Below are 17,229 nucleotides of genomic sequence, written 5' to 3'. Positions count from 1 at the left end.
ATCATCAGCAAGAATAAATGATGCACCATCAAACACAACCTTAATGTGGACAAATTTGACATCTAACTTAAAAGATCTTCTGTTAAAATATGAATGCTCTTTCTGTGTATGCACTCCTATTCAGTTGGTTGGTAGAGGGGTGAGGGATGGGGGAGGAGAGGGGTGGAGGGGGAGTGGAGATGAGGATGAGGGGAGGAGGGTGGCTGGTTAACTAGTCAAATGTAATAGAATTAATAATTAATTTGTTGAGGTCCTTTGCCAACTGCCATTAATAAGAACACCCAGTGTCTATGGCATTTGGAAACTGATACCATAATGTCATGCAAAATTACCACCTTCTACTTGCCTGTTAGTGCAATAATTTTATTATGTTTTATAATAACATAGTCGCATCTCAAGTCATTAGACAGACTATGTAAATACAGGAATTCCAAATAAATGAATGCTTGCTGAAAATCTAATTTAAATTTTTTAAATTTCTGATACACAGACAGTAACCCACAAAGATGAAAAATATTAATTCAATATAGAAGACCTGACATACAACAAAAGATCATATTTTCTTTTGGAGGACATTTATATTTAATAGGATTTGATTTTATTAAGTTTTTTGACTTAATATCCCTTTTTAAATCAGGTAATTAATTTCCCATCACAAAATCTGCTCATTGTGATAATCAATGCTAAAGTGGGTTTCTATTTTACTTTTCGTAAATACATTGATTCAACATCACATTTTATTCCAACATTGACCAATAACACTATATTCACTTTAATCTGGATAAGCATTGATGAAAAGAGAGGAAATATCATTGTGCCTTTAACGACCATAAATGCCAAATACAAGGAAACTGAAGAAAACAGTAACACCAACCAGGGAAACTGTGGCTGGTGCAGTGAAAAACTGGCGGTAGTTAATGCGGTAGTACCAGACTACAGCAAGCATGATGACAAAAATTGGGATCATCAGATTACCAACATTAAGGGCAGATTGGTTCTGTTCCACCATTGAAGAAACAGCAGGGCCGGGAGAGGATGAAGTTTGTGAAATATTACAATGAATAACACAGTTGTCTTTGATGTTGAGCGATCTAAGAGTGCGGGACTGATCTTGCAGAAGCTGGCCTTGGTAAATGAACTTCATTTGTTGCTCTCGTCCTGGGAAATATTTGCTGTAATCCAGTGAGAAGGAACAAACAATAAAAAAACAGAAAACTTGGAGAGATAGGAAATAGAAAAAATTAAAAGCAAGAGAAACTCCTTAAGATGCTGGAAATCCAAGTAACATGGACAAAATGCTGGAGGAACACAGCAGGCCAGACAGCATCAATGGAAACAGCAATTGATATTTTGGGGCAAGACCCTTCATCAGAACTGGAGGTAAAAAAAAGATGAGTTGCCGAGTTAAAAGCTGGGGTGGGGGTGGGGGGGGAGAAACACAAGTTAATAGGTGAAACCTGGAGGGGAAGGGGTGAAGTAAAGCTGGGATATTGGTGAAACAGTTACAGGACTGGAGAAAGGGGAACCTAACAGGAGAGGGCAAAAGGCCATATAAGAAAGGGGGAAAAGCACCAGAGGGAGATGATGGACAGGTAAGATGAAGTGAGAGAGGGAAAAGGGGATGGGGTAGTTGTGCATGGTGAAGGGGGGTATTACCATAAATTCAAGAAATCAACGTTTATGCCTTCAGATTGGAGGCTACGCATGCCCTTGATACTCTCTCTCACCTTATCTCCTTGCCTGCCTCTGGTGCCCCACTCCACTTTTTCTTTCTTTCATGGTCTTCTGTCCTGTCAGATATCTCCTTCTCCAGCCCTATACCTCTCCCACCCATCAGCTTCCCAGCTCTTTACTTCACCCTTCTCCATCCTGTTTTCATCTATCACCTTGTATTTCTCTCTCTCCTCTCACCCCACCTTTTAAATCTACTCCTCAGCTTTTTTTTCTCCAGTCCTGATGAAGGGTCTCAGTACAAAACATCAACTGTACTCTTTTCCATAGTTAGTGCCTGGCCTGCTGAGCTCCTTCAACATTGTGTGTGTCTGTTGCACAGTATATTAAAACTATTTTCATAAGCTCTAAATCCGAAAATAATGCTGGCTAACAATAAAGTCATACTCTAGAAGAAACAAATATATATCATTACAGAAGATACTTCCTGCTGTTTTCGTGTTAGTTTTCTCCATCATTTTTGTAGATGGAGAAGTTCAACAGGTCTTCATCTTGTCCATGTTAAAATTTCCAATATGTAAAGAGCAGCAAATCAGCTAAGCACAGACATATGATTTCAGTCTGGGTTGCAGATGGGTAAATAAATCTTGCACTATCTAAGTTGTAGTCAGCCTAGACCCATGGCTAATTTTTAATACAACTGCTTAATTATATTATTTGCATTTTGACTTAAATTGATTTGATTCCTGTTTTAAAGAATAACTCAGAACATAAAATTCTTGCAAGATCTTACAACATGTAGAGTATATCTTTAGATCCCTATAGTACAAAATGAAATACACAAATGTGATTAACTAAGCCCCATGAAGTTGGGAAAATATCAAAGGGTTTTGTATTCATATATACTTGTTTTTCACCTACTGTAGTATCTAAATTTTATCTGTGACAAATCCACATCAAATTATCCTTGATCATTTGATCCTTCACCTCAGTAGTCACTGAGAAATCTGTAAACATATTGATAACTTTTGAAATGATGTTTAGAATAATTATAAATACTTCACATTTTAAAACTCATAATTTAGATCAATCATCTATAAACATATTTGTTGAACAATCAGTTAATGTTTAAAAGTGTCTTGTTTTCTCCAAACTCCAAACAGCTGGGTAGCCTCCAACTGTTAATTAAGACTTAGCAGTTTGGTAATCAAGACAAATCTTTTAACAAAGACTGCTGGCAAATGAAAAATGTACTTTAACGATGATGTTAGCAAGAAAATACTACGTGTACATGCTTTCTCAAAGGATGAAAAACAAGTAGAGGAACGCTACACCTAGTGTTATTGTTCATATACTAAAAATGAAAATGAAAACCTCCCTGCTTTTGAATATAACTATCACTCATTTACAAACCAAAGATAAAGCAATGAATGTGTATTTGAAACTCAAAACAATAATGTTCTTTGTTCTTCTCCATATGTCGTTCTAATCAATTAGTACATGAATTACAGTTAATTTTCAGATTCCCTTATGTTAAACCAGATAGGCTGAATGTTAGAACATAGAACATAGAATAGTACAGCACATTACAGGCACTTCGGCCCACAATACTGTGCCGACCCTCAAACCCTGCCTCCCATATAACACCCCACCTTAAATTCCTCTATATACCTATCCAATAGTCTCTTAAACTTCAGTAGTGTATCTGCCTCCACCACTGACTCAGGCAGTGCATTCCACGCACCAACCACTCTCTGAGTGAAAAACCTTCCTCTAATATCCCCCTTGAACTTCCCTCCCTTTACCTTAAAGCCATGTCCTCTTGTACTGAGCAGTGGTGCCCTGGAGAAGAGGCGCTAGCTGTCCACTCTGTCTATTCCTCTTAATATCTTGTACACCTCTATCATGTCTCCTCTCATCCTCCTTCTCTCCAAAGAGTAAAGCCCTAGCTCCCTTAATCTCTGATCATAATGTATGCTCTCTAAACCAGGCAGCATCCTGGTAAATCTCCTCTGTACCCTTTCCAATGCTTCCACATCCTTCCTATAGTGAGGCAACCAGAACTGGACACAGTACTCCAAGTGTGGCCTAACCAGAATTTTATAGAGCTGCATCATTACATCGCGTCTCTTAAACTCTATTCCTCGACTTATGAAAGCTAACACCCCATAAGCTTTCTTAACTACCCTATCTACCTGTGAGGCAACTTTCAGGGATCTGTGGACATGCACCCGCAGATCCCTCTGCTCCTCAACACTCCCAAGTATCCTGCCATTTACTTTGTACTCTGCCTTGGAGTTTGTCCTTCCAAAGTGTACCACCTCACACTTCTCTGGGTTGAACTCCATCTGCCACAGCTCAGCCCACTTCTGCATCCTATCACTGTCTCTCTGCAATCTTCAACAATCCTCTACACTATTTACAACACCACCAACCTTTGTGTCGTCTGCAAACTTGCGAACCCACTCTTCTACCCCCTCATCCAGGTCGTTAATAAAAATCACGAAAAGTAAAGGTCACAGAACAGATCCTTGAGGGACACCACTAGTCATAACCCCCCAATCTGAATGTACTCCCTCCACCACAACCCTCTGCTTTCTGCAGGCAAGCCAATTCTGAATCCACCTGGCCAAACTTCCCTGGATCCCATGCCTTCTGACTTTCTGAATAAGCCTACTGTGTGGAACCTTGTCACATGCCCTACTAAAATCCATGTAGATCATATCCATTGCACTACCCTCATCTATATGCCTGGTCACCTCCTCAAAGAACTCTATCAGGCTTGTTAGACACGATCTGCCCTTCACAAAGCCATGTAGACTGTCCCTGATCAGACCATGATTCTCTAAATGCCCATAGATCCTATCTCAAAGAATCTTTCCCAACAGCTTTCCCACCACAGACATAAGGCTCACTGGTCAATAATTACCCGGACTATCCCTACTACCTTTTTGAACAAGGGGACAACATTCATCTCCCTCCAATCCTCCAGTACCATTCCCGAGGACAACGAGAACATAAAGATCCTAGCCAGAGGCTCAGCAATCTCTTCCCTCGCCTCGTAGAGCAGCCTGGGGAATATTCCGTCAGGCCCCGGGGACATCCATCCTAATGTATTTTAACAACTTCAACACCTCCTCTCCCTTAATATCAACATGCTCCAGAACATCAACCTCACTCATATTGTCCTCACCATCACCAAGTTCCCTCTCAGTGGTGAATACCGAAGAGAAGTATTCATTGAGGACCTCGCTCACTTCCACAGCCTCCAGGCACATCTTCCCACTTTTATCTCTACTCGGCCCTACCTTCACCCCTGTCATCCTTTTGTACTTCAATAATTGAAGAATGCCTTGGGGTTTTCCTTTACCCTACTTGCCAAGGCCTTCTCATGCCCCTTCTTGCTCTCCTCAGCCCCTTCTTAAGCTCCTTTCTTGCTACCCTATATTCCTCAATAGACCCATCTGATCCTTGCTTCCTAAATCTCATGTATGCTGCCTTCTTCCACCTGACTAGATTTTCCACCTCACTTGTCACCCATGGTTCCTTCACCCTATCATTCTTTATCTTTCCCACTGGGACAAATTCATCCCTAACATCCTGCAAGAGATCCTTAAACATCGACCACATGTCCATAGTTCATTTCCCTGCAAAAACATCATCCCAATTCAAACCTGCAAGTTCTAGTCTTATAGCCTGATAATTTGCCCTTCCTCAATTAAAAATTTTCCTGTCCTTTCTGATTCTATCCTTTTCCCTGATAATGCTAAAAGCCAGGGAGCGGTGATCACCGTCCCCCAGATGCTCACCCACTGACAGATCTGTGACCTGACCCGGTTTGTTACCTAATATTAGATCTAGTATGGGATTCCCCCTATTCGGCCTGTCAATGTACTGTGACAGGAATCCATCCTGGACACAATTAACAAACTCTACCCCATCTAAACCCTTGGAACTAATTAAGTGCCAATCAATATTAGGGAAGTTAAAATCACCCATGTTAATAACTCTGTTATTTTTGCACTTCTCCAATATTTTTCCTCCCGATCTGCTCCTCAGTATCTCTGCGGCTACCAAGGGGCCTACAGAGTACCCCCGTAGAGTAACTGCTCCCTTCCTGTTCCTGACTTCCACCCAAACTGACTCTAAAGAGGATCCTGCTACATTACCCACCCTTTCTGTAGCTGTAATAGTATCCCCTCCTCCCCTTTTCCTCCCTCTCTTATACATTTTAAAGCACTGAAAACCAGGAATATTGAGAATCCATTCCTGCCCTGGTGCCAGCCAAGTCTCTGTAATGGCCACTACATCATAATTCCATGTATGTATCCAGTTCATCACCTTTGTTCCTGATGCTTCTTGCATTGAAGTACACACACTTTAGCCCTTCTGCCTTACTACCTTTATACCCTTTATTCTGCTTCTGTTTCCTCAAAACCTCTCTGTATGTTAGATCTGGCTTTACTCCATGCACTTATTTCACTGCTCTATCGTCCAGGTCCCATCCCCCTTGCAAATTAGTTTAAACCCTCCCGAACAATGCTAGCAAACCTACCTGCATGATATTACTCCCCCTTGAGTTCAGGTGCAACCCATCCAATCTGTACAGGTACCACCTTTCCCAGAAGAGATCTCAATGGTCCAAAAATCTAAAACCCTGCCCCCTGCACCAACTCCTCAGCCACACAGTCAGCCGCCATCTCCTCCAACTCTTACCATCACTATCACGTAGCACTGGCAGCAATCCTGAGAACGCCACCCTCGAGGTCCTGTTCTTCAGCCTTCTGCCTAGTTCCTGAAACTCACACTTCAGGACCTCATCCCTCTTCCTGCCTATGTTGCTGGTCTCAACATGTATCATGACTTCTGGTTGCTTTCCCTCTCGTACCAGGATGTTGTACACCCAGTCAGAGACATCCCAGACCCTGGCACCCAGGAGGCAACAAACCATACGGGTTTCCTTCTCATGTCCACAAAATCTCCTGTCTGCTCCCCAACATCTCTCCTCTTCTCTGTCCCACCCTTCTGCACCACAGGGTCAGACTCAGTGCCAGAGGCCCTGCCACCGTGGCTCACACCTGGTTGGTGAACCCTGCCAACAGTATCCAGGACGGTAAACTTATTATTCAGGGGAATGGCTACAGGGGTGCTCTGCACTACCTGTCTACTCACCTTCACTTTCCCCCCTCGGACTGTCTTCAAGATTGCCCAGCCGCATGCCCTTCTGGCAGATGTGACTCTGTGGGAGAGGGGAGATCCCCCAAGACAGCCACATCTCACAGGAGAGGTACATCACCGTCTCAGGAGGCATTGTAAAGACTAACTGGGAACAAACTCATCCTCTGCCTCTTATCGTCGAAGCCTCTCAAGTCAAAGCCTCAAATCTCCACTCCTTCACTGGCTGCTTTCCACAGGCCGCTCCACTTGAACTACCTCTCTGTTTATTTGTTTGTGCTTTTCAAACCGCTTGGTCACCTGACCTTGATTGCACAATCAGCTGCTTTCTGCCGAATCTGAGTTATTCAAATCTTGATTGTCTGATCAACTGCTTTCTGCTGAGCTATTCAAATTTTGATTGATTTGATTGCATAGTCCAACTGCCAAAACTGCCAGAATCTCTCGAGTCAAACCCTCAAATCTACACTCCTTCACTGGCCCACTCATTCACTGGCCGCTTTCCACCTTTTCTATAAAAAGATAGGTTCCATGTAATATGAAACAATAAGGTATTAAGGCTAATAAAACAATACATACAATTGCAAGAAGAAATTTGTTTTTCTGTGTTAATTACTCATTAAATTTGGTCTGATCTTCATCCAAGTCACAATTATAAACAAACAAATAATAAACAACAATCTGTCTAAACTAGTAACAACCTTTAGTACTTTTCTAACAACATTTAAGTATCACAGTCTAGGTTTTTAAAAAGTAAGTGAACTTCTGGGGTAATGCCTTCTAAAAAAGCTATTTGGAGACAGGTGACAAAAAACATGGGTCAGGTAACAGCTTGATCTTCTCAAGAAAGATCTGTTGAGGTACTCCATGCCCCAATTAAAATAACTTTTCAATGGGCCTTAGAAGAAGAAATGTAGATGCATGAAGCTGGAAAAGGCATTTCTAAAGACCTGAGTGTTCATCAGTCCACAGTAAGAGAAATTGTCTACAAATGGAGGAAATTCAGTACTGTTGCTATTGTCCCTTGAAGTGAACAAGACACCGTACAAAGATCACACCAGGAGCACAAGGTGCAATCCTGAAGGAGGTGGAAAAGAACCCAAGGATAACAGTAAAAGATCTGCAGCAACCTCTAGAACTCACTAAAATCTCTTTTATGTGTCCACTATTAAATAAGCACTGAACAAGAATGACATTCAAGGAGAGACACCACAGAGAAAAACACTGCTCTGCAAAAAAAAGATGACTGTCTCAAGCTTGCAAAAGACCACCTGTATGTTCCACAACATACTTGGGACAGATTTCCGTGGATTTATGAGACAAAGTTGAACTTTTTTGGCAGAAATGCACGTTGCTATGCTTGAAAGAAAATGGACACTGCACACCAAAACCAAAACCTCATCATAACTGAAGTATGGTTGAAGGACATCATAATTTGCTACCTCAGGGCCCGGATAGCTTGCAATTGTTGAAGGAACAATGAATACAAAATTGTTTCAAGGTATTTTACAGTAAAAGGTCAGATTAATAGTCCTTTAGCCAAAGCTTAATACAACTTGAATGATGCAACAAGAATGAAACACAAGAGTAAATCAGTAACAGAAGTTTAAAGGAAAAAAATTTGTGCTTTGGAATGGTAAGGTTAGAGTCCAGACTTTAACCCAATTGAGATACTGTGGCATCACTAGAAAAGGGCTCTTCATGACGTATTTCACAAATATTGAACTAGAAGAGTTTTGCCAACAGGATGGTCTAACGTTCCTCTTCAGCATTGTACAAGACTGATCAGGGGCTAGAGAAAACTTTTGCTGAAGGTTATTGCTGCCAAAGGAAGTTCTATCAGTTAATAAATAGAAGGGTTCACATAGATTTTCCAGGCTGGACTATGAATGAGTAAATGATGTGTTCAATAAGGTCATAAAAAGTACAATTGTTCGTGTATTACTATGACTTAGATGAAGATCAGACCACAATTTGTGAGAAATTAATGCAGAAAATGTAATTACAAAGGGTTCACAAACCTCTTATCTTGCTTCTTACTGTACATAGTAATGTGGAGCCCAGAAACTCTGGGAGGATCACTATTGTTTCCAATGGAATTTACATAGATTGAGTGTTTACTAAGACTTATTTTAACGACAAATGCGCAATTCTTCATGGAACTCCTAATTCACTACAATGGTCAATTGATATACAGTTGAAGTCAGAAGTTTACATACATCTTAGCCAAATACATTTAAACTCAGTTTTTCACAATTCCTTACATTTAATCCTAGAAAACATTCCCTGTCTTAGGTCAGTTAGGATCACTATTTTAAGAATGTGCATTCTCAGAGTAGTACTAGAGAGGATGATTTATCTCAGCTTTTATTTCTTTCATCACATTCCCAGTGGGTTAGAAGTTTACATGCCCTTTGTTAGTATTTGGTAGTATTGCCTTTAAATTGTTTAACTTGGGTCAAACATTTTGGGTAGCCTTCCACAAGCTTCTCACAATAAATTGCTGGAATTTTGTTCCATTCCTCCAGGCAGAACTGGTGCAACTGAGTCAGGCTTGTAGGCCTCCTTGCTCGCACACGCTTTTTCAGTTCAGCCCACAAATTTTCTATCAGATTGAGGTCAGGGCTTTGTGATGGCCACTCCAAAACCTTGACTTTGTTGGCCTTAAGCAATTTTGTCACAACTTTGGAGGTATGCTTGGGGTCATCGTCTATTTGGAAGCCCCATTTGCAACCCAGCTTTAACTTGCTGGCTGACGTCTTGAAATGTTGCTTCAATATATCCACATAATTTTCCTTCCTCATGATGCCATCTATTCTGTGAAGTGCACCAGTCCCTCCTGCAGCAAAGCACCCCCACAACATGATGCTTCACGGTTGGGATGGTGTTCTTCAGCTTGTTCTTCACCCTTTTTCCTCCAGACATAATGATGGTCATTATGGCCATCATTTCAATTATTGTTTCATCAGACCAGAGGACATTTCTCCAAAAAGTAAGATCTTTGCCCCGATGTGCACTTGCAAACTGTAGTCTGGCTTTTTTATGGCAGTTTTGGAGCAGTGGCTTCTTCCTTGCTGAGCAGCCTTTCAGGTTATGTCGATATGGGACATATTTTACTGTGGATGTAGATACTTATCTACCTGTTTCCTCCAGCATCTTCACAAGGTCCTTTGCTGTTGTTCTGGGACTGATTTGCACTTATTACACCAAAGTATGTTCATCTCTAGGAGATAGAATGCATCTCCTTCCTGAACGGTATGATGGCTGCATGGTCCCATGATGTTTATACTTGCGTTCTATTGTTTGTACAGATGAACGTAGCGCCTTTCAGGCGTTTGGAAATTGCTCCCAAGGATGAACCAGACTTGTGGAAGTCCGCAATTTTTCTTTCTGAGGTCTTGGCTGATTTCTTTTGATTTTGTTTGTAAACTTCTGACCCACTGGAATTGTGGTTTAGTCACTTAAAAGTGAAATAATCTGTCTGTAAACATTTGTTGGAAAAATTCCTTGTGTCATGCACAAAGTAGATGTCCTCAACGTCTTACCAAAACTGTAGTTTGCTAATATGAAACCTGTGGAGTGGTTAAACAATGAGTTTTAACTACTTCAACCTAAGTGTTTGTAAACTTCTCACCCACTAGGAAAGTGATGAAAGAAATAAAAGCTGAAATAAATCATTCTTTCTACTATTATTCTGATATTTCACATCCTTAAAATAAAGTAGTGGTCCTAACTGACCTAAGACAGGGAATGATTTCTAGGATTAAAAGTCAGGAATTGCGAAAAATTGAGTTTAAATGTACTTGGCTAAAGTGTATGTAAACTTCTGACTTCAACTGTAAGAAAATTAACGGGAATATATATATTTATAAATCTTAATGGTATTAACAAGTAACAACTAGTCTTTCATCTTTGAGTAGCTATGATACCAATTTCCCAATTCCCCTCGGGATCAATAAAGTATGCCTGTCTGTCTGATATTTTGTTTGGCTGAATTAATTTTAAACATGTAACTTCTCCAGCTGAATCATCACTATGATTGTTTTCCTACAATAGCACTAGGCAAACCAATGACTTGAATTAAAATGATCATCCTTGTTATCAAATCCTTTCATGAGCTCATATTAATACCTTTGGTTCCATGACCCTCTTATGGCTGTTCCTCTAAATCCAGCTTCCTGCTCTTCTCTACATTGGTGCCTGTGCTGCCATCCAAAGAGACCATTAGCACAGAATATTCTGTATAAATCTGTCCACTTACATTTCCTCCTTTTCAACACTCTAAATTGTACCACCCAGGCCAACTTTTGTTAATCTATCTTTTTTGATTCTGCAACATTCTTCTGATTCAATGAAATCTTTGCAAAATTATGTTGGTGTAGCGGTGTGCTACACACAGTGCTGAAATAACGACACTGAGTCGGTGAGGTGCAGTTGCAAAAAAGATTTATTCAAACTTTGCGGCCTCGCTTTAAAGCCTTCCTGTTCCTGCCCTCCCCGGGCTGGAATGCTGTAGGGGGCACATATTCACAGTCCCGTACCGCGCGCGGGCTTTTCCCCTTGCTGGTGAAGCAGGCTTGATGCCCTTTTTGCAACCGGCCTCAATGCCGGCGCGCGCCACTTTGTGAGCTGGTTCAAGTGCACTGGGAAGTGGGTCACCACATAACCTCCCCCCCCAGAACCGGCAATACACCCCCCAATGTCCACAGTCTGGGTCCGACTCTGTTTGGGAGGTCTGCCTCTGCGCCGCAGTGCTGGAATCTCCACTGGCTGCGCTAAGTCCAAATGGGCCGGTTTGAGTCGGTCCACCGTGAAAACCTCCTCTCTCCCCCCAATGTCCAGAATGTACATGGACCTGTTGTTGTTGATCACCTTGAACGGCCCCTCGTAGGGCCGCTGTAGGGCCCGATGTCCGCCCCATCGTACAAAAACAAACTTACAGTTTTGCAGGTCTTTGGGTATGCAGGTCGGGTTCTGCCCATGCTGCGAAGGGGGTATGGGGGCCAGGTTACCAAGCTTCTCGCGTAGTCTGCCCAGGACTGCTGCAGATTCTTCCTCTTGACCCCTTTGGGCTAGTATGAACTCTCCCAAGATGACCAGGAGTGCGCCGTACACCAACTCGGACGACGAGGTGTGCAGATCCTCTTTGGGCGCCGTGCGGATTCCTAGCAGGACCCAGGGAAGCTTGTCCACCCAGTTAGGTCCTTTGAGGTGGGCCATGAGAGCCGACTTCAGGTGACAGTGGAAATGCTCCACCAGGCCGTTCGACTGTGGGTGGTAGGCAGTTGTGTGGTGCAGCTGAGTCCCCAAAAGGCTGGCCATAGCTGACCACAGGCCGGACATCCGTCATGTATTCAGAGATGTAGGACAGATGTCATTGCTGGCGGGATGACCAGGGGTCGGATGCTTTTGTGAATGCAAAGGTAAACGGTTTGTGGTCCGTTAACACGGTGAAGGGCCTACCTTCTAAGAAGTACCTGAAATGCTGGATTGCCAGGTATAGTGTAACAGTTCCCAGTCGAAAGCACTGTATTTGAGCTCGGGTGGTCGTAGGTGTTTGCTGAAAAACACCAGGGGTTGCCAGCGACCCTCGATGAGTTGTTCCAGCACCCCATCGACTGCCGTGTTAGATGTGTCCACTGTGAGGGCGGTAGGGACGTCCATTCTGGGGTGCACCAGCATTGTGGTGTTTGCCAGGGCTTCTTTGGTTTTAATGAAAGTGGCAGTGGACTCCTCGTCCCGGGTAATGTCCTTGCCCTTACCCGACATCAGGGTGAACAGGGGGCACATGATTCGGGCAGCTGAAGGGAGGAAGCGGTGGTAGAAATTCACCATACCCACGAATTCCTGAAGGCCTTTGATTGTGGTGGGTCGGGGAAAATGGCAGACTGCATCTACCTTGGCGGGCAGAGGGGTTTTAGTAATCCTGTGGCCCAGGAAGTTGATGGTGTCGACCCGAACTGGCGTTTGGTCGGGTTAATTGTCAGGGTGTACTCACTCAGTCGGGCATAGAGTTGACGGAGGTGGGACAGATGCTCCTGACGACTGCTGCTGGCTATGAGGATGTCGTCCACATAGATGAAAGTGAAGTCCAGGTCGCGTCCCACCGCTTCCATTAACTGCTGAAACGTCTGTGCGGCATACTTTAGGCCGAATGGCATGCGGAGGAACTCGAAAAGGCTGAACGGGGTGATGAGTGCCGTTTTGGGGACGTCGTCTGGATGCATCGGGATTTGATGGTATCCCTGGACAAGGTCTATCTTGGAGAAGATCCGTGCGCCGTGCAGGTTTGCTGCAAAGTCCTGAATGTGCAGCACAGGGTAGCGGTCCGGTGTTGTAGCCTCGTTCAGCCTGCGGTAGTCGCCAAACGGTCTCCAGCCCCGTCGCTTTGGGTACCATGTGCAGGGGTGAGGCCCATGGGCTGTTGGACCACCATATGATCCCCAATTCCTCCATCCTCTTGAACTTCTCCTTCGCCAGTTGGAGCTTGTCCAGGGGAAGCCTTCGAGCATGGGCATGGAGGGGTGGTCCCTGTGTCAGGATGTGGTGCTGTATGCCGTGTCTGGGCATGGCTGCCGTGAACTGCGGTGTCAGAACCGATGGGAAATCCGCCAGGACTCTAGTGAAGTCGGACAGCATGATGGAGTCTAGGTGTGGGGCTGGCAACTGGGCTTCACCCAGGGAGAATGTCTGAAAGGTCTCGGCATGTACCAGTCTCTTCCTTGGCAGGTCGGCCAGTAGGCTGTGAAACGGCAAAAAATCTGCGCCCAGGAGCAGTTGGGCTACGGCGGCCAGCATGAAGTCCCACATAACCAGCTGGAGCCGAACTGCAGCCGCACCGTACGGGTGCCGTAGGTCCTTACTGTGCTGCTGTTCGCGGCCCTCAGGCTGGGACCCGGTGCCCTGTTGCGGGTGTCTTAACTCATCGGAGTTAACACACTGATCTCGGCTCCGGTGTCGACCAAAAAGCAGCGTCCTGATTGCTTGTCCCAGACATACAGGAGGCTATCCCAATGGCCAGCTGCTGTAGCCAACAGCAGTAGCTGGCCCTGGCGTTTCCCGGTAACTTGCAGGGCGGGCTTTTGCACCCCACCGCTGATGGTAGAAGCACCATTGTTTGTTGGTCTCCTCACCCCTGCCTCTGGGGTTAGTGGGCTCCGTGGCCGGGCCTGATCTGGTTTGCTGCTGGGAGCGTGGCCTGGTGATCTGTGCAACAGACGCCCCACTCACCTTCTTGGCTTTCCACAGAACGTCTGCCTGGGGGTCGTTGAAATCCGCGTCGGACAGCAGCAGGCCTACGTCCTCGGGCAGCTACTCCAGGAATGCCTGCTCAAACATGAGGCAGGGCTTGTGACCTCCAGCCAGGGACAGCATCTCGTTCATCAAAGCTGATGGTGGCCTGACTCCCAAACCATCCCAATGCAGTAAGCGGGCAGCTCGCTCACACCGTGAGAGTCCAAAAGTCCTTATGAGCAAGGCTTTGAATTCTGTGTATTTGCTGTCCTCCGGGGGTGACTGTATGAACTCCTCAACCTGGGCGGCTGTCTCCTGGTCGAGGGAGCTCACCACGTAGTAGTAACGTGTGGCATCCGAGGTTATCTGACGAATGTGGAACTGGGCTTCTGCTTGCTGGAACCATAGGTGAGGTCGCAGCACCCAGAAGCTTGGCAGTTTCAACGAAACTGCATGAACAGATGCGGCATCGTTCATCTTCATATTGGGTCATCGATGTCACCAATTGTAGCGGTGTGCTACACGCAGCGCTGAAACAACGACACAGAGTCGGTGAGGTGCAGTTGCGAAAGAGATTTATTCAAACTTCACGGCCTCGCTTTAAAGCCTTCCTGATCCTGCCCTCTCTCGCTTTTCCCCTTGCTGGTGAAGCAGGCTTGGCGCCCTTTTTGCGATCAGCCTCAGTGCTGGCACGCGATGCTTTGTGAGCCAGTTTGAGTGCGCTGGGAAGTGGGTCGCCACAGTGGGATGTTTTGCTATGTTAAAGCTACTTCATAAATGGAAGTTTAATCTTGTACCTATTTTTTCTGTTTAGAAAGGAAAGCCCACATCTAACCATCCTACTCTCTTTTGCATAACTTAACCTACTTCCAAGGATAATCATTTTGTTTAAATGAAACTTTACCACAGGCAAATTTAGTTTTAAGTAAATAGTTTATTTTCACATCATACACATTACTGAGCCAGAGACAGTGTACTCTTTCTTGATCAACTGCTCACACCATTTTCTAAACTAAGCATTTTACTTCTCAGGGATGGAAATAAATGCACAATTTGAATCATAGTATAATACTGTAATTATATAAAAAATCTACTGAGAAGGTTCAATAAACTGGGAAGATTGCTGTGTATGAATCAGAATCAGTATCATCAGAATATGTTGTAAAATTTGTATAGAGAGTGAAATCTTAAGATCAAAACATTCAGACTAGAAAAAATTGAGAGACTTATTCAATGTGGCCTGAGGACTCTGTATAGCACGGTCTCTGGCTCGCAAGTGAGTTAATTAAATAACAATTTCCCATATGGCAAGCATGAATAATGTTTAACAATAATTTCAGGAATCTAGTATAAAGAGTTTGGAGATGAACAAAATAATTAAAACACCGGTTATTTTTGCAGAATTGATTATTTCAACAAAAAAAACCTGAAACACTTACTGTATAATTGGGCAAAATTCAATGCTACATTGTACTCCTGTGTAGATAAGGGCACATAAAATGAACAAATTCACATTAAATTAAGTTCCATGTGCAACTTTTCCTATTTTTCTAAGAAAGCAGCAACGTGGGTCACTTAAGTTTTCTTGACTCCATATTTTAAAAAAAGCATGTGTCTCTGTCAAGAATGTGAGCATATATTCCAAATTGATTGTTCAGTTCAACAAGTGGATAGAACTATAACATCAGTGATAATTCTTTTGATAGGATGATAAATTTATGCTACATATTACATTATCGTCAGTTTTTTAAAATAATGATTTCCACATCTACATAGAAAAGTTTCCCAGTATTCCTCTCCAATGTTCTTCCTTCACATATTATTTTAACCAGATCAATATGTAATTCACCTTAGTTGTCTGTGAGGCAAGTGTAATATAAAAAATAGGAAAAAATAGATTAATCATCCAGTTCCCGATCTATCCTCAACACTGCAGGAAGATCTTAGACCCTAAAACCATAAGACATAGGAGCAAAATTAGGCCATTCAGCCCATTGAGTCTACTCCACCATTCCACCATGACTGATCCCAGATCCCACTCAACCCTTATACACTTGCTTTCTTGCCATAACCTTTGATGCCCTGGCTGATCAGGAAACTATCAACTTCCTCCTTAAATATACCAACAGACTTGGCCTGCACCACAGTCTGTTGCAGATCATTCCACAGATTTACTCCTCTCTGGATAAAAAAATTCCTCCTTACCTCTATTCTAAATGGTCACCCCTCAATTTAGAGGCTGTGCCCTCCAGTTCTGGTTACCCCCGCTATAAGAAGTATTCTCTCCACATCCACCCTATCTAATCCTTTCCAACACTTGAGCAACACACACAAAATAGTGGAGGAACTCAGCAAGCCAGGCAGCATCTGTGGAAAAAAGTACAGTCGACATTTCTGGATGAAACCCTTCTGGAGAAAAAATGCTGAGAAGTAGATTTGTAAGATGGGGGGGAGAGGAGAGAGAAACACCAGGTGAAAGGTGAAAATTGGAGGGGGAGAGCTGAGACAAAGAGCTGAGAAGTTGGTTGGTGAAAGAGACAGTAGGCCATGGAAGAAAGAAAAAAGGGGGGGGGGCGGTAAACACAAGTGAGAGGTGATGGGTGGGCAAAGAGGTAACATGAGAGAGGGTCTAAGAATGGGAAATGATGAAGGGGATGTGGAGGCATTTTTTTAAGTTTGTAAAATCAATGTTCATGCCATCAGGTTGGAGGCTACCCAGATGGAATATAAGGTGTTTCTCCTCCAACCTAAGCATGGCCTCATCACGACAGTAAGGGAGGCCATGGATGGACATATTGGAATGGGAGTAGGAAGTGGAATTAAAAAAATTCATTCCCTTCATTCCCAGAATTATCCTTGTAAACCTCCTCTGGACTCTCTCCAATGACTCTCTTTCTGATACATGGGGCCCAAAACTGTTGACAATACTCTAGTGCAGCCTGACTACTGTCCTATAAAGGCTCAACATTATCTCCTTGCTTTTATATTCTATTCCCTTTGAAGTTAATGCCAACATTGCATTTGCCCTCTCCATTATCACTCAGGACCCTGGGATGTAGTCCTTCTGGTCCAGGTGATTTATCCACCTTAAGACCTTTTACTTCCCTAATCGGTCAATTGCCCTTATCATTACTTTACTAAATCCTTAAT

At 43.5% G+C, this 17,229-nt stretch overlaps 1 protein-coding gene across 3 annotated transcripts in view; it reads right to left on the bottom strand.

Annotated features, from left to right (window-relative positions):
- Positions 1-347: 347 nt before the first annotated feature.
- Positions 348-17,229, bottom strand: part of LOC132386022 (transmembrane and ubiquitin-like domain-containing protein 2) — a 32,702-nt gene continuing 15,820 nt past the window's right edge. For all 3 annotated transcript variants that reach the window (XM_059958293.1, XM_059958295.1, XM_059958296.1), the window contains exon 3: positions 348-1,172. In XM_059958293.1, coding sequence (XP_059814276.1) covers positions 821-1,172 — 352 coding nt within the window. In that variant the 3' untranslated portion in view covers positions 348-820. The remainder of the gene's footprint in view (positions 1,173-17,229) is intronic.

The sequence above is a fragment of the Hypanus sabinus genome (genome assembly GCF_030144855.1).
Source record: "Hypanus sabinus isolate sHypSab1 chromosome Y unlocalized genomic scaffold, sHypSab1.hap1 SUPER_Y_unloc_2, whole genome shotgun sequence".
Classification (NCBI taxonomy): domain Eukaryota; kingdom Metazoa; phylum Chordata; class Chondrichthyes; order Myliobatiformes; family Dasyatidae; genus Hypanus; species Hypanus sabinus.
Note: the sequence above shows the minus strand (reverse complement) of the source record. Positions and strands in the feature narration are given on the sequence as shown.